Source organism: Pan paniscus, chromosome 2 (genome assembly GCF_029289425.2).
Source record: "Pan paniscus chromosome 2, NHGRI_mPanPan1-v2.0_pri, whole genome shotgun sequence".
NCBI lineage: Eukaryota > Metazoa > Chordata > Mammalia > Primates > Hominidae > Pan > Pan paniscus.
In genome coordinates, this window is record NC_085926.1 from 191,161,909 (window position 1) to 191,188,927 (window position 27,019).

The following is a 27,019-nucleotide window of genomic DNA, read 5'->3' on the forward strand; positions in this document are numbered from 1 at the left end:
GTGGGGGGGCGGGGTCTGGAGGTCTGTCCTGGCTATCTGGCGTGTGTGTGTGGTTGGAGGTCTCTGCTGGCTATCTGGCGTGGGTGTGTGTGTGTGTGCGTGGTGTGTGGTGTGTGTAAGCAGTGAGGTTGTTTTAGGGCCAGTCCTTCCTCCGCCACTTTGCTGACTCAAAGACCGAGAGGCTTTCTTGGGGTGCAGGTACCATGATTCCTTGGGCCCTAAGGGAATTTTTGTTAGGCTAGAAGAGTGGGTGTACCCGAACATTCCTGGGCTCAACAAAACCGATTATCTTTATAACCGCGGCGCCTAGCACAGCGCCTGGTGCCCTAAACGTTGGCTGCGGGAACGTCCGAGACGCGGGTGCGGAGCCGGGGGCGGAATAACTGGCTGCGCGGCGCTTTGACCGTAGGCGCTGGAGCGCGTGCGTTGCGTGCGCGCGCGCGCGGAGGCGGCTGCGTCGGGGCGCGAGAAGGTGCAGGCCCCCGGCGGGCGGGCGGGCGAAGCTGGGCTCGGGGCCAAGCGAGGTCTAGCCGGAGCGACCGTGCCCCGCCTCCTGGGCGGAGCGGGCGGCTCCCCATGGTCAGAGCCTCGTGCCCGCTCGGCAGCGCCCGGACGCCGAGCCCAGCGCGTCGGCCCCCTGGCGTGCGGGCGTCTCAGAGCCGCGGAGGGGCCGGCGGGACGGTTTCAGCGTGGCGGCGCTGGTGCTGGCGTTGGCCCTGGAGGACGGCCCCGAGTGGTGGCTGGCGCCTGCCTCCCGGGTGTCTCCCGGGTACAGATGGAGTCGTCCCGCGGCCGCCGGCGGCAAGGTCGGCAGCTGCGAGGCCAAGAGAGACCCCAGGACACACACAGCTGCCTCCCGGTGCGAGAAGAAGACCCCGGCTTGAGAGTGAGGTGTGCTGGGCGGAGTGGGGGAGGACCTCGAGGCGCCCCGGCAACCAACCGTGTTCTAACCAACTGGCAAGTGGGAAAAGTTGACGTGACTAGAGAACAACGGAGCTTATCCACCCTCCTCTTTTTCACAGACTGGGGAACTCAGTCCACAGGGCAAGAGACTTTCTTCCCTAGGTTACACAGCTATTAAGTGGCAGAGCTGGGACTAGAAACCCAACCTGTTTAAGGCTTTTTAAACCTACTGTCCTCACTGAAGTGAATATGAATAATAATACAAGTAATTATTATTGTATTGGATTTTGGAAAGTTGGATGGTGATATTCCTTTGGCATGCGAGACTATTAATATGACTCGTGCTGGACAAAGTCACTCATGTTTTCTCTGGGCTTGGATTCCTCATTCCTTCATTCAATGAACATTTGCTCCGCAGTTACTTGTGCGAGGCACTGTAACCGGAGACTGAAGGTATAGAGCAAGCTTGTCCAACCCGTGGCTCACTAACCGCGTGCGGCCCAGGACAGCTTTGAATGCGGCCCAACACAAATTTGTAAATGTTCTTAAAACATTATGAGAGGGTTTTTTTTTTGCGCTTTTTTTTTTTTCTCATCAGCTATCATTAGAGTTAGTGTATTTTATGTGTGGCCCAAGACAGTTCTTCCAGTGTGGCTGAGGGAAGCCAAAAGATCGGACGCATGGTATAGAGAAAAACAAGAAGCATCCCTCCATAGCGTATGCCCCACAAGAGACAATTCCCCAGAGACCAGTAGCTGAGGCAGGTGTAGGAAGTGAATGGGCCATTAGATGGATGTCTGTGGAAGCTAAAGAAGGGGGATCGGAGGAAGACAATCCGACCTGGGGAGTGGAGGAGAGAGGGGGAGAAGGTGGCATCGACTTGGATTTTTTAAGATTGAGTCATTTGGGGCACTTGGAAATGGGCATTCTGGGTAGAACGTTCAGTATTAACAAAAACAAAACAATACTCTTGAGTGTGAAGAATAATGGATAGTTTGATTTACCTAGAATGTAGAGATTAATAAGGATGCCAGGATTCTAGGGCGGGGGACCAAGATGGGGAGTCAGTGGTGGGAAGCCCTGGAAGATTCCAAGCAGGGCATGACAGTGCTGTGGCAGCGGATAGTTAATTTGGCCAAGGAGTGGAACCCTCATTTGTAGCGTGAGAGTGTTGGACCAAGGATCTTTTCAGCACTGAGAGTCTATGAATTAGCCAATCTGGGAATACAGGGCTTCATGGAAACATCTCAGTGTAGGAGGATTATGGATGGAAAGTGCAGCTGGAATGGGAAAAGGTCGAAACCTAATTAGAAGCCTTGGGCCAGGGGTAGCCTGTGATCACCTGCGATTGTGTTTCAGACTTCCAGTAACATTCTTGGGAGTAGTTGTTAAAAAAGTGCTCCTCGTGTTTCTGTAACTTGGGTGGCCTCTTAGGCATGAGCAGACGTTCAGCCTGTCCCTATCGGCAGGGAACATTTATTTCTTTTGATGCATCCCCAGGGACCAACAGGGAGCTATAAAGACAGCAGCCTGTTTTGCCAGTTGGCCAGTTGAAATGGGAAATTTCTTATACAAAGATTACAGACTTAACCTTCATGCCACTCTTTATTATAAACTATTCATACAATTCTTTGCAGATGGACTCTTAAAATGAAGCATTTTTTACCTTAAAGATTGTAGTAGAGGATGTTATAAATGTGTCTTTAATTGGTTCTGTGTTTTCTCATACTTATGAAGCACTGCATTACACAATTTGTCTGAATGAAATTGGTAGATGTGGTCCATGTAAAACTTACCCAATCAGACAGGTTACAGATATTTGCCTAAAATCTGAGCCTGGGCACCTTAGAGATATTCTAACCTCACCCGGAAACTCCGCAACTGGAAAGGTGCAGGGATTCTGGAGCGAGATTCCTCTTCACATTATCTTCTGGTTCTGCATATGAATATTTAAAAACTTCCTGTGGTGTTATATGAAATATGTATTTGCATGCTTTTGCAGCTGCTCCATCTAATAGTATTTGAGAAGGGGAAAAAATGAAATGTTGCTTAGTAGAAATTCCTTTGGTTAATGATGTTAATCAATGGTATAAAAAGGAGCATGAACTCTGGAATAAGAAGGGACACCTGAAATTGAATTCCAGTTGTGTCGCTTACTACCTGTGCGACTTTAGGTCTGGCACTTAACTCATCTGAGTCTCAGTTTCCTCATCTGTAAAATGGTCACCACAATAATCAGCTCGCAGTCTAACAGAACAGCCTGTCACCACTAGAATCCCACTTGTTGGCCTTTTATATAGCCACACCTACTTCCCTCCCACTGCCTCCTCTACTTCCTTAACTCATAGCAACCACTGTGTGTTCACTATCTTTTTAAATAATTGTATCATTTCAAGAATGTTATAAAAATGGAATTATATAGTGTGTGACCCTTTGGCATTGTGTGTTTTTATTTTTTCCACTAAGTATAATTCTCTAGAGGTACATTCAGGTTGTCGCATATGTCAATAGTTTTTTCCTTTATTCCTAAGTAGTATTCCATGGTAGGCCTGCACACAGTTTTTTATTTTTTAATTTTTTTAACCACCCTTTGAAGGTCATCTTGGTTGTTTCCACTTTTGGGATATGATGAATAAAGCTGCTATAAGCTTTTGTGTGCAGGTTTTTGGGTGGCTATAAATCTTCATTGTCTTTATTCTCAGGGGTAAATGCCTAGAAGTACAGTTGCTGGATTATATAGTAGTTACAAGCTAAACTTTTAAGGAAGTTGCCAGACTGCTTCCAGAGTAGCTACACATTCCCACCAGCAGTGAATGAGTGATCCAGTTAATGACAATGATGACTCTGCATCATTGTCAACATTTGATGTTGTCACTGTTTTTTATTTTAGCTATTCTGATAGATGTATAATGATATCTCATTTTTTTTTTTTAAATTGACAACGATTTATATTTATGGGGTACAATGTGATGTTTTAATCTATCCATACATTATAGAAATAATCAAACTAATGTATTAGTTCATTTTATGTTATAACAGATTTATAACAGAATGCCAAAAACGAAGTAATTTATAAAGAAAATTAATGTATTTCTTATAGTTATGGAGGCTGAGAAATCCAAGGTCAAGGGACCATTTCTTGTGAGAGCCTTCTTGTTGGTGGAGACTCTGCGGAGTCCCAAGGTGGTACAGAGTATCACATGGTAAGGGGGCTGAGTATGCTACTTTGCTAGCTTAGGTCTCTCTTCCTGTGATAAAGCCACTAGTTCCCTTCCCATGATAATCCTTTAATCCATGAACTCCTTAATCCAGTAATCCATGAATAGATTAATCCATTCATGAGGACAGAGCTCTCCTGATCCAATCACCTCTTCAAGGCCTGCCCCACTTCTCAATACTACCACATTAGGCATTCAGTTTCAACATGCATTTTGGAGGAGACAAACATTCAAACCATAGCACATATACATCATCTCACCAATTTATTATTTTTTGTGGTGGTAAGAATGTTAAAAATCTTTTTTAACAGTCTTGAAATATGCAGTACATTATTATGTGTGGTCAACATGCAGTGCAATAAATCACTAAAACCTACTTCTTCAGTCTAACTGAAACTTTTTACCCTTTGATCCACTTCTTCCCTTTCCTCATTTCTCTCTCTTCCCTTTAGCCTCTGGTAATGACCTCTGTACTCTGTTTCTATGAGGTCAGCGTTTTTAGATTTCACACGTGAGATCATACTGTATTTCTCTTACGTTTCTGGCTTATTTCACTTAGCACAGTGTTCCTCAGTTCCATCCATGTTGTCACTAATGATGAAATTTCCTTTTTTAAAAGGCTGTATAGTTATTTCATTGTGTATATGTACCACATTTTTATCCATTTATCCATTAATAGACACTTAGGTTGCTTCTGTATCTTGGCTATTATGAACAATGCTAAAATGAACATGAGGGTGCAGATATCTCTTCAACGTAATGGCTTCAGTTCAATTGGTTATATACCCAGAAGGATGATTTCTGGATCATATGGTAATTCTACTTTTAGATTTTTAGGAAACTTCCATACTGTTTTCCAAAATGGCTAAACGAATTTGCATTCCCACCAACGATATACAAGGGTTTCCTTTTCTCCACATCCTCACCAACACTTCTTATCATTCATCATTTTGGTAACAGCCCTTCTAACAAGCATGAGGAGATACCACATTGTGACTTTAATTTGCATTTCCCTGATGATTAGAGATGTTGAGTATTTTTTTCATCTACCTTTTGGCTATTTGTGTCTCTTCTTTTGTAAAATGTCTGTTTAGATACTTTGCCAAGTTTTTAATTGACTTGTTTTCTTGCTATTGAGTTGTATGGATTCCTTATATATTTTTCATATTAGCCCCATAGCAAATGTGCAGTTTACAAATGTTTTCTCCCATTTCATGTGCAAGGAGAATCCTAATGTCATCAACAAACAGAAATACACTTCTTCCATTCCTATATGAATGCCTTTTATTTCTTCTTCTTGCCTAATTGCTCTAGCTAGGACTTCCAGACTATGTTGAATAGCTGTGAGAGTGGGAATCACTGTTGTCTTTCTAATCTTACAGGAAAAACTTTCAACTTTTTACCATCGAGCATGATGGTGTCTGTGGGCTTGTCATATACGGCCTTTATTGTGTTAAGGTACATTCTTTCTATGCCTATTTTTTGAGAGTTTTGTAGCGTGAATGGGTGTTGGATTTTGTCAAATGTTTTTTCTGCATCTACTGAGATACTTGTGTGGTTTTTGTCGTTCATTTTGTTAATATGGTATATTTATTTATTAATGTATTTATTTATTTATTTTTGAGACAGAGTCTCACTCTGTCACCCAGGCTGGAGTGCAGTGGTGTGATCTTGGCTCACTGCAACCTCCACCTGCACCGAGCTCAAGCTGTCCTCTCACCTCAGCCTCTCAAGTAGTTAGGACCACAGGCACATGCCACCATGTTAGCTTTTGGTATTTTTGTAGAGATGGGGTTTAGCCATGTTGCCTAGGCTCGTCTAGAACTCCTGGGCTCAAGATATCCATCTGCCTTGGCCTCCCAAAGTGCTGGGATTACAAGCGTGAGCCACAGTGCCTGGCCCATATTTATTGATTTATATATGTTCACCCATCCTTGCATCCCTGGGATAAGTCCCACTTGATTATGGTGAGTGATCGTTTAAATTTACTGTTGAATGCAGTTTGCTAGTATTTTGTTAAAGATCTTTGCATTTGTGTTCATCAGGGATATTGGCCTGTAGTTTTCTTGTGGTGTTCTTGCCTGGCTTTGGTGTCAGGGTAATACTGGCCTCATAAAATAAGCTCTGAGGTAGTCCCTGTTTTATAATTTTTTGGAAGAGCTTGAGAAGGATTGGTATTTCTTCTTGAACACTTAATAGGATTCACCTGTGAAGCCATCAGGTCCTGGGCTTTCCTTTGGTGGGAGATTGTTTATTACAATTCAATTTCCTTATTTATTATTGGTCTACTCAGATTTTCTGTTTCTTCCTGATTCAGTCTTGGGTTGCATGTTTCTAGGAATTCATCCATTTCTTCTGTGTTATCCAATTTCTTGGTATATAGCTGTTCATAGTAGTCTTTTATGATCCTTTATATTTCTGGGATGTTGAAAGGAGTTAGTTAGCTTGCTTTAGGCAGACAGTAAGTAAAGGATCCCCAGAGAACCTCTGACCCACCCCACAGGTGCTTACACCAGATATTTTGTGCAGATAAGGGAACTTGCACAGGGGGCTTGCCTAAACATGCCCACAGCACACTAAGGGCCCACATGCACACTGGAGGAATATGTGGAGCCACCAGAAATTCACGCCTTATACAGACAGGGAGCTCAGCCTCATCAGGTTATATATAAAGCCCTTGTATTCAGCTGTGAGGGGGCAATGACTAACCTGCTTTCAGGACCCCTCTCTTTGCTGAGAACATTCCTTTTGCTTAATAAATTCTACTCCAGTCACTCTTCAAGTGTCTGCGTGCCTAATTATTCCTGGTCATGAGACAAGAGCCCAGACCTAGCTGAGCTAAGGAGTAAAAAATCCTGCATCAATATCAGTTTCCTCTTTTTTTTGTCTCAAGATATTTTTAAATTTTCCTTTTAATTTTTTATTTGACTCATTGGTTGTTGAAGGGCATGTTATTTAATTTCCACATAGAGTTTTCCAAGATTCCTCCTGTTATTGATTTCTAGGTTTGTGCCATTGTGGTCAGAAGAAATACTTGATAAGATTTCAGTCTTCTTAAATTTGTTGAGATTTGCTTTGTGATATACCATATGATCTACCCTGGAGAATACTCCATGTGCAATTGAGAAAAATGTATATTCAATTGTTGTTGGATGAAGTTTTCTGTAAATATTTGTTAGGTCCATTTGGCTTAAAGTATAGTTCAAGTTCAATATTTCCTTGTTGATTTTTGGTCTAGATCTGTCCAATGTTGAAAGCAGGACATTATTGTATTGCAGTCCATGTCTCTCATCAGATCTATTAATATTTGCTTTATGTATTTGGTGCTTTGATATTGGGTGCATATATAATTGTTATATTTTCTTTATGAATTGACCCCTTCATCATTATATAATAACTTTTCATATCTTTCTGCAGTTTTTCACTTACAGTCTATTTTGTCTGATAGAAGTATAGCTACTCCCACTTTGTGTTGGTTTCCATTTGTGTGGAATATCTTTTTTCATCCCTTCATTATCAGCTTATATGTGTTCTTAAAGGTTAAGAGAGGTGAAGTTAATCTATTGTAGGCAGCATATAGTTGGGTCTTTTTTTTAATCCATTGAACCATTCAATATGTTTTGACTGGAGAATTTAATACACTTACATTCAAAGTAATTATTGGTAGGTAAGAACTTACTATTGTTGTTTTGTTGTTTTCTGGTTAATTTGTAGATCTTTTGTTTTCTGTTTTCCTCTCTTGCTTGCTTCCTTTGCAATTTAATGATTTTTTGTAGTGGTATGCTTTGAATTCTTTCTTTTTATCTTTTGTGTATCTACTAAGGATTTTTCCTTTGTGGTTACTAGGAGGCTTACATAAAACGTCTTATACTAATGACAAGCTATTTTAAGCTTATAATTACTTCACTTTGATCACTTGTACAAACTCTAAACTTTTACTATCCCCTCCAACAGTGTTTTTATTGACAATTTTTAAATAGTTTTTGTCATGTCCATTAGCAAAGTATAGTTGCTATATGTGTTTTGAATAGTTTTTCTTCTTTTAACCTTTATATTAGAGATATAATTTATTTTCATACTACCATTACAGTACAAGTATTCTGTGTTTGACTATATACTTACTTTTACCAGTGAGTTTTTATTTTTATATATTTCCATGTTGCTACTTAGTGATATTTTCCTTCAATGTGAAGTGCCCATTTTAGTATTTCTTGTAAGGCAGGTCTAGTTGTGATAAATTCCCTCAGCTTTTGTTTATCTGAGAAAGTTTTTTTTTAAAGCTCCCCTTCTTCTCTTCCTTTTTGAAGGACAGGATTGCTGAGTGTAGTATTCTTGGTTGGCAGGGTTTTTTTTCTTTTAGCTCTTTGACCATATCTTATTCCCTTCTACCCTGCAGGGTTTCTGTTGAAAGATCTGATGGGGGTCCCCTTTTATGTAACAAGTTGCTTTTCCCTTACAGCTTTCCTATCTTCTCTTTGTCTTTAACTTTCCACAATTTGATTATAATGTATCTTGATTTGGTTTGCCTTGGATTCATCCTGTTAGGTGTTTGTTGAGCTTCTGGATTTCTGTTTCCTTCCCCACACTTAGGAAGGTTTTCGCAATTGCAGTAGATTCTTATTTAATGTTCATAGGTTCTTGGAAACTGCAACTTTAAGCAAAATGATGTATAGCGGTTTTTGAATAACATCATTTTACTCAATGTCATTTCATTATGTTGATGAGAAAAAAATTCCTTTCATTATATGTTGTTTTGCTTTAAGTCAGTTTGCAAGGATCTATCAATGACATTAAATGAGGACTTGCTATATGTCTTTGAATATATTTTCTGTCCCTTTCTCTCTTCCCTTTCTTGTACAACAATAATTCACATATTCTGTTTAATGCTGTCCACTAAGGCTGTTAGGCTGTTTCACTCTTTTTCATTCTTTTTTCTTTTCAGTCCTCAAATTATGATTTACCAATGACCCATATTCAAGTTTGCTAATTCTTACTTCTGCTTGATTTATTCTACTGTTGAACCTCCTTATTGGTTTTTTCAGTTCAGTTATATTATTATTCAGCTTGATAGTTTGTTTGGTACTTTTTAATATTTTCTGTCTCATCGTTGAAGTTCCCAGTTTTTTCATGCATTGCTTTCCCTACCCCAATAAGCATTGTTATGACTGCCCTTTTGAATTCCCTGTCAGATAAATCACATATTTACATTTCATTAGAGTCACTTTCTGGAGATTTAATTTATCTTGTTATTTTATTTGGAACATATTTCTATGTTTCTTCATTTTCCTCCATTCCCTATGTTGTTTTCTGCACATTAGATAAAAGAACCACCTTTCTCAGTGTTGCTAGACTGGTCTTGTGTAGGAGATGTTCCTTTCCAATCAGCCTCTTCAAAGATTGTTAGAATCCACTAACCTCTTTGTGCTTGTAAAATCTGCTATTTTTTATTCTTAGTGTCCCCCACCACCAACCCAAATTAAAGAGTTTCAAGTCATTGCCTATGAGAGGTGGGATAGAAGCCAGTCCCTTGAAATGAAGCTGGAGAGACTGAGGTGTTAGTTGTGTGTTCCAGCTTCTTTTTTCTTTGCAGAGAAGCTTAGAGCAGAGTTTAATCTCCCACTCATTCTGCCCTATACCAAGGAGAATGTCTGAGGCGGATGCCTATACTCTTGATAGACTGCTCACATTGGACCTGGAGAGATTGCTGCTGAACATTTTCAAGTTAAAAAGCCATGTTTTTGTTCTTTGTTGTCTACGAGACTCAAAAATGAAGAACTCTGTCAACTCCCAGACTAGGAGCCTGTCTCTTGGGTGAAGGCTATAAAAGAGCACTCCGTGTGTACAGAAACTACTTCCAGAGAAAGTCTGCAGATCTGGATTTCTTGCTGGCACAAGCCAGAAAAAAAGGTGTAGAGGGAGTGACTGCTCTCCTGTCTGAATAAGCAGAAATCTCACACCCTCCTGGCAGGGAGAAACTTTTGGTCTAGAGTTATTACTAAAGCAAGCCATAGGGGAAGGTGCAAGGAGTGCCCACTTTCCCTTTCAGACATGAAGAAGCCCCCACCCTGCCCTATCCCCCCCACCCCCCCCCCCCCGCCTTTTTCCAATTGGAGATTAAAGGAGTTTATTTCCAGAGAAAGTCAAGGGAAAAGGTTTGGGAGTGCCATCCCTCCCATTCTTGTTGTCAGAGGTCTCCAGTTTCTTTCAACAGAGAGATCTCTGGGCTGGATTGTTGCTGGAGCGAGCAGGGGAAAGAAGTGCAGTGAGTGCCTATCTCCTGTTCAAGCAAGAAGTCTCAGATCTTTCTTGCAGGTGGAGTCTTCTAGTCTGGAGTTATCACAGAAGCAAGCCAGGGAAAAAGATACAGGAATGCCCTTTTTGCTTCTCAGGCATGGAGAGATCCCCCAGCTTCACTCTCACGAGAGATTGCAGAAATTTATCTCAGGAGCAAACCAGGCAAGAAAGCATGTTCTTGCTGGCAGAGGCCTCCAACCTCTTTTCCTTGAGAAATTGTAGGGCTGGAATTGTCACTAGAACAAACTAAGGAAGAAGGTGGGAATGTTGTCCTTGTTTAGGCTTGAAGAGGTTTATTCTTTATTTGCTATATAGGCTCCCAGATACCGGTGTATTACAGACCAGAACCACACTGAACTACTGGAAAAGAATATAGCCAAACCCTTTCCAGGGAGAGATTGGAAGCTGGGCTGATTCTGGGCACTACAGCAGCTGACAGAGCTTGCAAGGTTTGAAACCTCCCTTTGTTTTTCGTGCTTGAGGGAAATCCTCCAGTGCCTTTTCCATACTATTTTTCAGACACAGTGATTTAAGAGCCAAGCCCTTTTAAAGGGATGGTAAAAGTTGAACATTAGGTGTATGACAGAAGCCCCTCACTCCTTGGGACCATGCTAGGAGTTGGGGTTCTCTTCCTGATTATAAGGCTCTGTGCATAGGGTGGGGTTTGTACATGAGTGTATCTCCACTTTTTCTACCAATTTTGATGTGGATATTTTCTTCTTTGTCTAGTATGTAGGAGTCTTTCAGCTGGATTCTACCTTTCTTTTGGAGATAATTGATCTGTGTGTAGGTGTTTCCTTAGTGTGTTTGTAGGAGAAGGGATAGTTAGGGAGCCTCCTATTACACCATTTTGCTGAGGTCCCCTTATTGTGGTTTTAATTTTGCATTTTCCTAATGACTAATGGCTTCCTTGACATCTATGTATTTTCTTTGGTGAAATTAGTCTGTTTGCATTACTATAAAGAAATATTTGAGACTGTGTAATGTATAAGGAAAAGAGATTTAATTGGCTCACAGCTCCATAGGGCGTACAGGATGCATGGTGCTGGTATCTGCTTCTGGTGAGGGTCTCAGGAAGCTTACAATCATGGTGGAATGCAATGGGGGACCAGGTGTACTCGACGAGAATGGGAACAAGGGGCGGTGGGAGGCACCACACTCTTTTAAACAACCAGATCTCTTGTGAACTCAGTCATCACCAAGGGGTTGGCATTAGCCATTCATGAGGGATCCACTCCCATGATCCACATGCCTGCCACCAGACCCCACCTCCAACAGTGGGGATTACATTTCAACATGATATTTGGCAGTGATAAATATCCAAACCGTGTAACCTACATTCTAATTGTATTGTTTGCTTTTTTATTGTTGAGTTTGAGGAGTCCTTTATATGTTCTAGATACTAGTCCTTTCACAGATATGTGGTTTGCAAATATTTTCGCCCACTCTGTAGTCTGTCTTTTCATCTTAACAGGATCTTTTGTAGTACAAAAGTTTTTAATCTTAAGGACAATCAATTTACCAATTTTTCCTGGTAAGGATCATACTTTTGGTATCAAGTCTGGGAACTCTTTGTCTACCCTAGACCCTAAAAATGTTTCTCCTATGTTTTTCTCTATATTTTATAGTTTTACATATAAGTCTGTTATTCATTTTGAAATAATTTTTGTATGAAGTATGAAATTTAGGTCAAGGTTTGTTTATTTGTTTGTCTATGGATGTCTAATTGTTTCAGCACCAATTGTCAAAAATCTTTTATATAATAGTGTATGACCTTGACCAGTTAAACTACCTGCCTGGTTTTGTTTCCTTTGTCTAAAAATGAGGAGATTGGACTAGGACTAGATGGGTATCATTTAAGCTGCATTCCTGGAAGTTCTGGGGTCCCAGGAAGCCTCAATAGGAGCAGCAATGTGGGTGAGCGGTGAGTAGGGCTCTCATGTTGTCCCTGACTTCATTCATGGCAGTGCTGCTTTTTAAGTTTTATATTTTTATGGTTCTATTTGATATGTGTTTTGACATGGTACCCACTGCTGTAAACAAGTTTGGAGACCATTAGATTAGATAATATCTGAAGTACCTTTCTGTAGTCCCTTGCTATGATTCTAAGTGTTCAGTATCATAACTCACTTTTTAAGTTGCATATTAGCCTTCAGCTTCCTCTGTTAGTTTCTTGAGGGGTTATTCTTATGAAATCTTATTTCTCTTTATAAATATGATAGACTTTATGAAATCAATTAACAGTTTATGAATCAATTTATATGTCAAATTGAAAATTTGTTAAATATATTAGAATTTTACAGTTGAATCATTTATTTCACAGAATTATCATGCCTGGAAGAGAGCATAAGGAACTAAAATCCTACATAAACCATGTACCAATCTCAATGTCTCTCTTATCATCCACCTGTCTGGCTTTTGCCAATTCACAGGGCATTTGCAACAGTTTTTTTATCAGCTCCCAAAGGGTTACTTGCAACAGCTTTTTACCAGCTCCCTAAGGGTTACTTGCAACAGCTTTTTGAGATAAACAAAATCAGGCTTATATGCCCATACCTATTTTCAACATGAGGAAACAGACTAAGTTCCAGTGACCTGCCCAAAGTTAGAGAACTAACAAGTATCAAGTAGAAGACTAAGAGAAGAGCTCACATCAGTAACACCTAGTCAAGTTATTTTCCCTTTGTTTTATATATTAGGGTTTCAGTGGGTATTTTCTAAAAGTTGATATTTGCTACTTTAGCTTTTTATCTATAAAGTGGGATGATAACATAACACACTCAAATAGTTGCATGTTTTTTCTTTTTTTCAATTAAATAGGGTAGAGATAGTGCATTTGAAAAAAAATTGCACTAGAAAGTGCTCCCCGTTCAAATGGTGGTTATTATTTTATACTTTGGCTGCATCTCGGAATCATAGCAGGCAGCTTTGTGTGTTTGCTGATTCCTATTCATGGGAAATGTGTTTGTTTATATCACAGTGTATTATCTATTTTTCCTTTTAATACCCATGTGGCCAAATTACGAACTGCCATATTAATAAGACGCAAACATATTTGAGAGGGTGGTTAGACTTAATCGTTTTCATAAAGTTGTTTTAATAGTTGTTTTTCAACAGATGGACAGCTTACATTTGGCCACGTTTCTGTGACAGTGTGATGATTGAACTTTTCAACAGATGGCATACAAACACTTGGGAAAACACCCTTCTAACATTAATTGTTATAAAAAAGACTTTTAGAGTGCCAGAAAAATGATAGTCTGTATTCCCAAGTCCTTAGTCTCTGCTATTATAATTTAGATGATTTGGAAGTTTCTATTTCTGGCACTTGGATTTGTTTCATAAATGAGCATATATATCTGCATTAGAGTGAAATGATGAGGAACACCCTGTTGTCAATTAGAGATTCAACATAGATACAGCATTTAAATCCTCCTTTGTTTGTTGATAGATGCACATAATCTCCTCTTGTTGAGTCATTCTACTTCTATTCCATACATAGAAAATATAACCTTTCATAAGAATCAACTGTCAGATACTTATGTGTTCTTTCTAAAAAGTATTGACTTAAAAAAAATTACCAAACTTAGAATTTCAAACATGTTCATCAGTGTGATGAACTCCCCAGCTTTCCAAGTTGTCCTGCGTCTGCTGTTGACCACCTAGCATGGCTTCTGGAATCAGTAAGTGAGGAATCTGACAATAAATGGGGCAGGAAGGAGAGTCATGAAAATCTGTGATGGCATTTATGATTGTTATAATGACAAAGGGCATTTACTGATATTTAGTGGGTGCAAACCAGAGTACCTATACATGCTACACTACACAGTATAGTTTTAAACAAGAAAGAAATATTCCATGTCCTACATTAATTTGAACATCTGGCTGGACATCCATCTGAGCCTGGAACCCAACTTTGCTTAAATGAAATGACAGAGTAGGTTTTGTAATACATGGCATTTTTGCAGAGTTTTAGTACTCACAAAATATTAAATGTTAGCATTCACCCCTACCTCTGCTTCTTGATTTTACTGTACTGCTGTATAAAAGGTTGAAAGACTTCTGATCTGATTTTATTGCTCCTGAATTCTGACTTTTTCATGCTAAATAAGTGCAAGCATATAAACCCTTTTTTATATCCTTTAGTATAGTCATAGACTGAACATTTACTTAGTAAACAGATATTATAAATTTACTTTCCTATTTCCCCTTTTTATCCTAAATAGACCATTTTTTAATATTTAATCCTTGATATTTTTAAAATCTGTGTAAGTTATATTATCCAGGGATTTCTAGATTTAAAGAGAAAATTACAGAATGCTTGTTATTATAAAGGGACTCTGAAATTGATCGGGATGAGAAGCATTACTATAGAAAATTAAGTAATACAAGACAAATTATTTCTCTACTTGTCCCCTTGTGCACATGTCAGTGTTGGAATCATTCAAAGAAAAGGACAGGTTCGTGATTCTAAGTCTTTAATATAGAATGCAGTCTCAATAAATTCTGTATCATTCTGCTTTTATGGATGTCTTAAACTGATTTTCTTTTGGCAAGTTGTATTAGCTAGCTCTTCTTTGTATTTGTCATTGCAGATGGCGTTTAATGATTGCTTCAGTTTGAACTACCCTGGCAACCCCTGCCCAGGGGACTTGATCGAAGTGTTCCGTCCTGGCTATCAGCACTGGGCCCTGTACTTGGGTGATGGTTACGTTATCAACATAGCACCTGTAGGTGAGGTTTATTTCCAGTGGCTCCTGGGAGCAAAGTTTTAGTGTTCTTGTTACAGGAAGTAATCATGGGTGAAATAATAAACAAAACAAAATCGAAATAAAATATAGAAAGCAGATAAATCCAACTAATCTAGGTTTAGAGAAGGATATTCTAAAACCAAAGCAGCATTGAAGAAATCACAAAGGCCAATTCACATGAAATTTTAAAACCTCTGGATTTAAAAAATCACAATTAAAAAGTAAATAACCAGCGGGGGAAAATATTTGCCACAAACATGGCAAGGTTCAGTGTCTTTATGTTTTACACAAATAGGTTATTTCAATTTATTCAACACCTATTTATAGATCACCTAGTATGTTCTGAATGCTATTCTAAGTGTTGGGGGTATACAGACGTCTCCCTGCATGGTGGAGTTTACATTTTAGTAAGCGGGGACAGACCATGAGCAAGTTACAGAAATGTTAAAATTGTGATAAGTGATACAGAAAAAATAAGAAGGTAGGATGAGAAGTGCTGAGGGCAGAAGGTGGTGGGTGCAGATGCTGTGATTTTAAATGAAGTGGTCAGGAAAATTTCTTAAGAAAGTGACATTTGAGGAAAAATGTAAAAGAGGTAAAGAAACCGGTCAGATGCTATCTAGAGATATAGTATCCCAGGTCAAGGGGACAGCAGACACTAAAACCTCAACAAACAAATGGATAAAGAATTAGGAACAGTTTGTAAAAGAAGAAAAGCAAAAGCTAATACACCTTTTGAAAAAATTTCAACTTTCTGGCCTAGGAATTGTAAAATAAACCAATAAAATATTTCATACCTATCTCATTAGCAAAGGTTAAGTGATAACGATCAGTGTTGATAAGAATATAGTGAAATGAACATAAAGGTATTGTTGATGGTAATATAAATTGATAAGGGCTAGGACCTTAAAAGGGTTCGTATCCTCTGACCCTGTAATTGTACTTCTAGGAATCTATTCTGGGGAAATATTTAGAGATGTAGACAAACATTTCTGTATAAGGATATTCACTTCTGTGTCATTTATAATGGTTAAAGTAGACAATGGCATATTTTCAATAGGGGAATGGTTAAATGAATTAAGATTTAGCCATATGATATTAGTTATCTAATATTCTTTACTGAGAAATCTTCATTGCTTCATGGAGGGAAACTGCAGAAAGAGCTGAGGTGGTGCCGGCCTCAGAGATGCCTATATCTAGGGGTTTAACCACTATTTAGACTCTCTGTCACACATCTGCATTTTTTTCTATGTGCTGTCTTCATTTTCCCGGACTATGTCTCTTTAAAAAACTAAACTGATGACCATAAGCAGCTTTAGGTTCTGACTCTTAGGTTCTTTTGATCCAACATGGAAGAGCTAACTGTAACTACCCGTTACAGTTAAAGAATCACGGAGACAGACTCCAGTCACTCCAGTGTGAGCCCCATGTTCATCGCTGGACTATCACTGTGCCCAAGAGAATGGAATACTGTGATTGGCTCAGACACCATTGTTTCCAGGAATAAATAGGCAATGGTGGGATTTGGTGCTGGATAGATATAAATAACAGCATCCATAACAGCCATTAAAAGTCTTATATCTGGACATGTTTTATTGCAGGGAAGATGGTCTTAATATGATATTTATTTGAAAAAGATTAACCACATGCTTAGTCATAAAGCAAGTCTCAATAAAGTCAAAAAAACTGAAATCATACCAAGCACACTCTTGAACCACAGTGCAATAAAAACAGAAATGAATACAAAGAAGATTTCTCAAAACTATACAAAAACATAGAAATTAAGCAGCTTGGTCCTCAATATCGATGTGTGATGCTTAATATCTAATGTCAACATGATTGGATTGAAGGATGCACAGTATTGTTCCTGGGTGTGTCTGTGAGGGTGTTGCCAAAGGAGACTAACATTTGAGTCAGTGGGCTAGGAGAGGCAGACCCACCCTCAATCTGGGTGGGCACCATCTAATCAGCTGCCAGTGAGGCTAGGATAAAAGCAGGCAGAGGAACGTGGAAAAATTACACTGGCTAAGTCTTCTGGCCTCCATCTTTCTCCCATGCTGGATGCTTCCTGCCCTTGAACATCCGACTCCAAGTTCTTAAGCTTTTGGACTCTTGGACCGACACCAGTGGTTTGCTAGGGACTCTCAGGCCTTTGGCCACAGACTGAAGGCTTCACTGTCAGCTTACCTACTTTTGAGATTTTGGGACTCGGACTGGCTTCCTTGCTCCTCCACTTGCAGATGGCCTATTGTGGGACTTCACCTTGTGATCGTGTGAGTCAATACTCCTTAATAAACTCCCTTTCATATATACATCTATCCTATTAGTCCTGCCTCTCTAGAGACCCCTGAAGAATACAGGTGGAAAATGAAATGAGGGCAGAAATCAAAAAGTTATTTGAAATTAACGAAAATAGAGACACAACTTACCAAAATCTTTGGGATGCGCCTAAATCAATGTTAAGAGGAAAGTTTATAGCACTAAGCACTGTCATTAAGAAGTTAGAAGGAGCTCAGATTAACAACCTAATATTGCACATAGTGGAACTAGGAAAAAAAGAACAGACCAACCCCAAGCTAGCAGGACAAAATAAATCTAAAATTGGAGAAAAACTGAAAGAAATGGAGATACAAAAATCCATGCAAAATTAACGAAACAAAGAATTTGTTTTTTTGAAAGGATAAACAAGATTGATAGATTGCTATCTAAATTAACAAAGGAAAAAAGATCCAAAGAAGTACAATCGAAATGACAAAAATGACATTATAACCAGTCCTACAGAAATACAGAAGGTCCCTAGAGACTATTATGAACACTTCTATAACACAATTTAGAAAATTTAGAGGAAATGGACAAATTTTGAAACATACAACCTTTCAACATTGAACCAGGAAAAAAGTGACAACCTGAGAAGACCAATAACAAGTTCCAAAATTGAATCAGTAACAATAATAATAATAAAAAAACTACCAACTGAAAAAAGCCCTGGAGCAGATGGATTCACAGCCAAATTCCAGGAGGTGTACAAAGAACTGGTACCAATCCTACTGAAACTACTCCAAAAACCCAAGGAGGAGGGGCTCCTTCCTAACTCATTCTATGAAACTAGCATCATCCTGATACCAAAATCGGAGAGACACACAAAAAAAGAAAACTTCAGGCCAGTATTCCTGATGAATATAGATGCAAAAATCCTCAACAAAAGACCAACAAACCAAATTTGGCAGCACATCAAAAAGTTAATTCATAATCAAGAAGGCTTTATTCCTGAGGTACAAGATTGGTTCAACATACACAAATCAATAAATATGATTCACCACATAAACCAAGTGAAAACCAAAAACCATATGATCATCTCAATAGATGCATTTGATTAAACACAGCATCCCTTCATGATAAAAACCCTGAAGAGAATAGGCATTGAAGGAACATAACCTCAAAATAGTGAATCATTTATGAGACACCCACAGCCAACATCATACTGAATGGGCCATTCCCCTTCAGAACTGAAGCAAGATAAGGGTGTTCACTCTCACTATTCCTGTTCAACATAGTACTGGAAGTTCTAGCCAGAGCAGTGAGGCAAGAGAAAGAAATAAAAGGCATCCAAATAGGAAAAGAGTAAGTCAAATTACCTCTTTTTGCTGAATATTTCATTCTGTACCTAGAAAGCCCTACAGACTCCACCAGAAGCCTCCTGGAACTGACAAACAACTTCAGTAAATTTTCAGGATACAAAATCAGTGTACAAAAATCAGTAGCATTTTTATACACCAGTAACATTCTAGCTGAGAGCCAAATTAAAAACACAATTCATTTACAATAGCCACAAATAAATAAAATACCTAGGAATACATCCAACCAAGAAGGTGAAAGATCTCTGCAAGGAGAACTATAAAACACTGCTAAAAGAAATCAGAGATGAGACAAATAGATGGAAAAACATTCCATGCTCACGGATTGGAAGAAATAATATTAAAATGTTCATATTGCCCAAAACAATCTACAGATTCAACACTATTTCTATCAAGCTACCAATGCCATTCTTCACAGAATTAGAAAAAATATTCTAAAATTTGTATGGAACCAAAAAAGAGCCCGAGTAGCAAAAACTAAAAAAAAGCTGGAGGCATGTTACCCAACTTCAAACTCTACTAGAAGGCTATAGTAACCAAAACATCATAGTACTGGTACAAAAACAGACACACAGACCAAGGGAACAGAATAAAGAACCCAGAAATAAAGCCAAGCACATAAAACCATCTGATCTTCAACAAATTCAACAAAAATAAGCAATGGGGAAAGGTCTTCCTATTCAATAAATGGTGCTGGAATAACTGGCTAGCCATATGCATAAGAAAAAAACCTGCCTTTCACTATGTACAAAAATTTACTCAAGATGGACTAAAAGTTTAAATGAAGAACTCAAACTATAAAAGTTCCAGAAGAAAACCTAGGAAACACCCTTCTTGACCTCAGCTTTGGCAAATAATTTATGTCTGAGTCTCCAAAATGAATTGCAACAAGAACAAAAATGACGAGTGAGACCTAAGTAAACAAAAGAGCTTCTGCACAGCAAAAGAAATTATCAACAGAGTAAATAGTCTACAGAATGGGAGAAAATATTCATAAACTGTGCATCTGACAAAAGTCTAGTGCCCAGAATTTACAAGGAATTTAAATTAATCAACATGTAAAAAATAATCTAATTAAAAAATGGGCAAAGACAGGAACAGACACTTCTGAAAAGAAGACATTCAGGCAACCAACAAACCTATGAAACAATGCTCATCATCACTAATCATCATAGAAATGCAAATCAAAACCACAATGAGATACCATCTCACATCAGTCAGAATGGTGATTATTAAAAAGTCAAAAAAAAAAACAGATGCTGGTGATGTTGCAGAGAAAAGGAAATGTTTATACACTGTTGGTGGGAATGTAAATTAGTTCAGCCACTGTGGAAAGCAGATTGGAGATTTATCAAAGAGCTTAAAAGAGAACTACCATTTGATCCAGCAATCCTATTACTGCGTATATATCCAAAGGAAAATAAATTATTCTACCAAGAAGACACATGTACTTGAATGTTCATCACAGCATTATTTGCATAGGAAGGACATAGAATCAGTCGTATTCAAAATATTACTAGCAGTTACTTCTGGGTGGTGGGATAATGGGTGATTCCTGTATACATTTAAATGCTTTGTTTTTCTGTATTTTATAAACGTTTAAAAATGAGCACAAATTAATTTATTAACAAAAAGTGTATGCAGACCAGGCGTGCTGGCTCACGCCTGTAATCCAGTACTTTGGTAGGCCAAGGCAGGCAGATCAGTTGAGGTCAGGAGTTCAAGACCAGCCTGGCCAACATGACGAAACCCTGTCTCTACAAAAAATACAAAAATTAGCCAGGTGTGGTGGCAGGCACCTGCAATTCTAGCTACTCAGGAGGCTGAGGCAGGGGAATCACTTGAGCCTAGGAGGTGGAGGTTGCAGTGAGCTGAGATTGGGCCACTACACTCCAGCCTGGGCAACAAAGCAAGACTCCATAAAAAAAAAAAGTGTATGCAGATAACAAATAAATAACGTGGAGTATTTTCCTCAGGTTATGTTTAAAGAGAAGTATTTATAGACCTAAGTTTTATTATCTTGGGAACTTCTGAGACTTTTTAATGAAGTGGTTTTTTGCAACATTTTAAAGTATTTGCCTGTTGTTTTAGAATATTATAAGTGAAAATGACAAATAAAATGATATTTATGATTCAGAGCTTCCAGAGTCTAGTGGTTAATACTAAGCAACCCTCTACATCTACATTATCTCTGCAGTTTTCATACCTGGAAAATAATATGAGATTTTCATGCTGTTTTCTTATTTTCATGCCTTAAATTCCATATTATTGTGGTTTGAGCATTCAGGTTTGATCCTGTAGATTGATATTCAATTATGTTGTTAACTACTGTGATACATTTTCCAAGCCAGTTTACCTCTCCAAATTTTAATTTTCTAATTTTTGCATGTGGTTATTAAAAATATGTTTAGTAATTCTAACTGGGATATATATGCTCTGAGGACTTGTAATGTGTGAGAACTTGCAGTGTGTAAGATGTTCACTGGAACATCTCACATTCCGTGAGAAGGAGGACAGACAGAAGGATAGTGGAAAATAAGTTTTGCTTTCAGTCATTACTAAAAGAGAAAGTTTCTAAACACTAGTTATGTGGAGACTCTTTCTCTCATGATTGACCTGAACATGGCCAAGCATAGCAGTTGTGGGCAGTTTGACAAGGACTGGAGCCTGGCTTTAGACCTGTACCCTGAGGAATCATCTGTCCAACCTCAAGTACTGACATTGTCAGGCCAAAGATACAGTAGTTCCTGGCAGACTAGGCAAATGCTTATGAGCAGAGGCAGCCAAGGTGGAGTGGTAGGGCATGGGGCATTGTCGTAAGTGGGTAGGTCACTGCCTGGGGCCATGTCTGGTAGACAGTGCCTACCAAGTTAGCTTCAGGCTCAGGACTTAGGGGGCTTTTTTTTTTTTTTTTTTTTTTTGGCCAAAGGAACTGGCAGGAAAAAAGCAGGGCCCCAGCCTGACTTCAGCCATCCTATCACAGCACTGAGGTACCATGCAGGTTTTGGAATAGGTAATTGGACCCCAAATTGATGCCTAGTTGAAAAACAAGTTTCAGAAGCTTAGGGAGCTTAGACACTAGGATGAGCCTACTAATAACAGTGTACCCTACAGTATTAATTTGGAAGGGTTCAGATGCTCAGCAAAAAACTGCTTTATAGAAAAAGTGGACAATAATCTTATCTGTATCTATGTTAGACACACATACCAACATCTCTAATAATATACCAATCTACAGAGAATTTATTTCCCAAGGATGAGTAGAGTATTCTCATCCAATTTGTTCTATGGGAACATCAAACATTTTCAAAAAGTTTTTCTTATATTCTCACTCATACAATAGTAAGTGTTACTGCTAAGTTATAGAATAACTGCTTAAGGCTGATAAGATTAAATGACTTTGGTTTGATAATAAGTTAGGAACAGGGCTAGGTTTAGACATGCCAGCATTTCCAAAGTCTTTAGATGGCAGTAGAGTTCATTGGACTGGGTCACTGTACCTTACTAACCAGAATTCTACTTTATAGATGGCATTCCTGCGTCCTTTACAAGCGCCAAGTCTGTATTCAGCAGTAAAGCCCTGGTGAAAATGCAGCTCTTGAAGGATGTTGTGGGAAATGACACATACAGAATAAACAATAAATACGATGAAACGTACCCCCCTCTCCCTGTGGAAGAAATCATAAAGCGGTCAGAGTTTGTAATTGGACAGGAGGTGGCCTATAACTTACTTGTCAACAACTGTGAACATTTTGTGACATTGCTTCGTTATGGAGAAGGAGTTTCAGAGCAGGTAAGTTTTCTTTAGGAGATATTCTTACATTGAGAAAAGAATAACTATTGGCTATGATAAGGTTCCCAGGCCTCAAACCAAATGAAAAGAACCAGAAAATATGAGAATACTGAAGGATAGAGAATGGACTTGAGTTGTCCAAGGTCCTGCAACAAGTTAATAACCAAACTGAGACTAAAACATGAATATTATGAATTTTGAGCTATAAGGGACTTGAAGTAGAATCAAGACCATAGCATTCTGTCAATCTTACTGCCTTTAGTCTTTTTTTCCTGTTACTTCACCATACAGCAGTTTCAAATTGGTGATCTCATATACTGAAAAGAATATGCTAGAAAGGATGTTGAGCTTTTTGAATGGGAGTTTATTTACCAATATCACAGATGGTTATTCTTAAATTATTTTTCATTGGTGGACAGAGGCTAACTAATGACATATCTTAGTGGCCTTGTGAATGTTTTCTCTTTCCTTGCAATTGCTAATTTCAATGAAATTTTGTGCCTTTAAGTAGATCCTTTGATTCACTGAGCTTTTGGATGACTTTTGATAGACTAATTGACTTTATTTTTAAAGTACTTTACAATTTTTGTCAGTTACTACCATTGTTTTGTAGTATGACAGATTTCTAGCTAACAGCATGTTCGTCTTTTCCCTACCTGTTGTCCTGTTGTCCCACCAGACCAGTAAACTAAAAATGAGTATTAAGGTGATAAAAGAGAATGGATATATAAAACTATTATCAAAAGAAAGTCCTCTTCATCCAAAATACATATAAAAATGTTCATTTAAAATATTAAAATATGAAAAATAATTTAATAGATTAAACTCCAGGGAGTTGTTACCTATGAAAACTTTTTAAAAGGCAACTAAAATTTTGAAGGATAATACCATAATATTTTAATAATTCACGTTTATTGAAGACTTCCAGTATTTTGAAATGGTGGATCAGTTATACATTTCTATCCTAAGTAAGAAATGAGGTTATAATTCTTCTCACAAAAGCTTGGAAAAATGTCATCTATAAGAAGGCTAGCAAAGCCTCGTGTTATCTAAACGCTGCACCTCTTGAGCCTAATTTTTCAAAATCCTACTTATCCTGCCCTATACCCAAGATTCAAATTTATTGTGGTTTTGATTTGCATTTTCCTGATGGCTAATGATGTTGGGCATCAATTTATGTGCTTATTGGCCATTCATAAATCACCTTTGGAGAAATGCCTATTAAGATTATTTGCCCATTTTTTTGTTGTTGTTGTTTGTTTCTTCTTTTTTTTTTTTTTTTTTTAGATGGAGCCTTGCTCTGTTGCCCAGGCTGGAGTGCAGTGGCACGATCTCAGCTCACTGCATCCTCCGCCTCCTGGGTTCAGGCTATTCTGCTTCAGCCTCCCAAGAAGCTGGGATTACAGGCATCTGCCACCATGCCTAGCTAATTTTTTGTATTTTTAGTAGAGACTATGTTGGCTAGGCTGGTTTCATGTTGGCCAGGCTGGTCTCAAACTCCTGACCTCGTGATCCACCCGCCTTGACCTCCCACAGCGCTGGGATTACAGGCGTGAGCCACCGTGCCCAGCCTATTTGCCCGTTTTTAAATTGGATTATTTGCCTTTTTATTGTTCAGTAGTAAGTTTTCTTTATGTACTCTGGATACTGGACTCTTTTTAGATACGTATCTAGAATACATATTTTTCATCAGGGAAATGCAAATCAAAACCACAATGAGATTTCGCTTCACACCCAATATGATTGCTATAATACAAAAGATAGTAAGTGTTGGCAAGGAAGTGAAGAAATTGGAACTCTCTTGCCCTTCTGGTAGGCATGTAAAATGATATAACTGCTTTGGAAACCATTCTGGCAATTCTTCTAAAATTAAATGTAGAATTACTCTATGACTCAGCTATTGTAATCCTAGGTATATATCCAAGATAAATGAAACATATGTCCACATGGAAACCTGCACATGAATGTTTATAGAAGCATCAGTTCTAATAGTCAAAATGTAGAAATAACTCAAATATCCATCTAATGGGCAATGGATAGACAAAATGGGGTATATCCATACAATGTAATATCTTTCAATAATAAAAAGAAATGAAGTACTCATACATGCTACAGTATGGACCTTGAAAACATTATGCCAAGTTGCCTACTTAGCCAGTCACAAGAGACTACATATTATATTATTTCATCGATATGAGATGCCTAGAATAGGGAAATCTATAGAGACAGAAAATAAATTAGTGGTTGCCTGGGGCTGAGGTGGTTGAGGTAAATCAGGGGAGACTGCTAAAGGGTAAGAGGTATCTTTTTGGAATGATGAAATGTTTCAAAATTGTGATTGTTGCACAAGTCTATGAATATACTAAAAAACATTGAACTACATTATTTCAGTGGGTAAATATATGGTATGCTAATTAGATCTCAAATTTTTTTTTAAATAAAAAGGTTTGGGAAAATGGGAGATAGAACATAATGAAAGGATATATTTATTTTCATTAGGAAATAATTGGAAATTCATTCTCATTAGGAAATGTATTAACATAATGAATGTTCTGCTCACATGTAACAATAAATTGCTTTTGAGCTAGAACATAGAGGGTACACACAAATTCCTGCTCACTTTTGCGTTGAAAATTAGTGGTGTAGATAGGAAATAGGTTCCATTCCTCTTCTTCTTTGTTAATGACAAAGTTGTTCACTGCACTAACCAAGCAATTTTTATTTGTTTACTTATTTTATTTTTGGAAATGAGATGTTAGTCAAAGGGTAGAAAATTTCAGTTATGCAAGACAAGTTCTGAAGATGTGCTGTACAACATAGGGCCTATGATTAATGATACTATGTTGCCTACTTTAAAATTTGCTAAGAGGTTAGATCTTATGTTAAGTATTCTTAGCACAAACCAACAAAGGGAGTGGGCAGAAGCTTTTGGAAGTGATGGATAAGTTTATGGCATTGATTGTGATGATGGTTTCATGGTGGAGGTGATGGATAAGTTTATGGCATTGATTGTAATGATGGTTTCATGGGGGCATACTTATCTCCAAATACATCAAGCTGAACACATTAAATATCTACAGCTTTTTGCATGTCAGTCTTCAGTAAAGTGGTTACAAATAAGCAATATTTTTTAAACGTTAAATAAAAAGAGATTAGAGCCATCTTCTTATTTGACTATAACTTGCAATCTATCATCATTTCACCTTTCACATCTAGACCCAAGACCCATGAAAAATTAATTTTTCTTCAACAAATAGTAAGAACCTGTCTCTGGCAGGTTCTGATGAAGATGATGCAGTGACAGCCTTAAGAGTCTACGTAAGCTTTCGTGTTCACAGACCTCAGTGAGAGCGCCATCATCACCATTATTAGTGGAGTGTCCTTGAACCCACTGTTTATCAGTCTTCTAATCAACACAGATCGTTCGAAAGATTATGGAGATATTTGAGGTCTCTCAGCATACTGTATTATGTATTATCCATCCCAATAAATAGCATGCCCATAGTGGATATTACTTTTCATAACAGTATCCAGGAATTTTATAGATCGTTGTTAGCATAGTCAATAAAATCTTGATCTAGCAGCAACTGGATTATATATTACTATCAATAACTAATAGTATTACTACTAATAATAGCTAATATTAGATTAGTTTTTTGAATCCCTTTAAGCTTAGGGCCCTTGAGCTTAGAAATGTTTTCTTGGGAATGGCTATGTATTTCCCAAGTTTAAAAACTAGTAATGCATAAAAAAGGTGAGAAGGGTAGGATTATGATTTCATCTTTTTTTCTTCTTTGTGCTTTTCTGTATTTGAAAAAAATAATAGATTCAATTTTCTAGAGCAGTTTTTAGCTTCATAGCAAAATTGAGCTGAAAGTATAGAACTCTCTCCTCCTTCCCCACCCAGTATAGCCATCTCCTTCATCAATATGTCACATCATTACCATACCATTGTGAAAATTGATGAACCAACATTAATACATCATTATCAACCAAAGTCCATAGTTTACATTAGAGTTCGCTGGTTATGTTATGAATTCTATGGTTTGGACAAATTTAAAATGACACAATCCATTATTATAGTATTATAAATAATAATTTTCCTGCCCTAAAACTCCTGTGCTCCACCTATTCATCCTTCCTTCCCTGCAAATCCCTGACAACCATTGATTTTTTTTTTTACCATCTCCATAGTTTTCCCATTTGCAGAATATCATGTTGCTGAAATCATGTAGTATGTGGCTTTTTTCAGATTGGCTTCTTTCATGTAATAATATGTATTTAAGGTTTCTTCATGTACTTTTGTGGCTTGATTCCTCATTTCTTTTTAGCACTGAATGATATTCCATTTCCTTGATTTACCACACCTTATTTATCCATTCACCCACTGAAGGGCTTCTTGGTTGCTTCCAAGTTTTGGCAATT

The 27,019-nt window shown here is 38.1% G+C and overlaps 1 protein-coding gene across 3 annotated transcripts in view; it reads left to right on the forward strand.

Annotated features, from left to right (window-relative positions):
- Nucleotides 1-353: 353 nt before the first annotated feature.
- PLAAT1 (phospholipase A and acyltransferase 1) overlaps nucleotides 354-27,019 on the forward strand; it is a 40,681-nt gene continuing 14,015 nt past the window's right edge. The window contains exons 1-4 of one of the 3 annotated variants that reach the window (XM_034957915.2): nucleotides 754-891; nucleotides 10,731-10,864; nucleotides 15,011-15,149; nucleotides 22,329-22,594. In XM_034957915.2, the coding sequence (XP_034813806.1) occupies nucleotides 15,011-15,149; nucleotides 22,329-22,594 (405 nt within the window). In that variant the 5' untranslated portion in view covers nucleotides 754-891; nucleotides 10,731-10,864. Of the gene's footprint in view, nucleotides 892-10,730; nucleotides 10,865-15,010; nucleotides 15,150-22,328; nucleotides 22,595-27,019 lie in introns of all 3 variants that reach the window. The other 2 variants (XM_003807660.4, XM_055110793.2) reach the window with 2 other exon arrangements.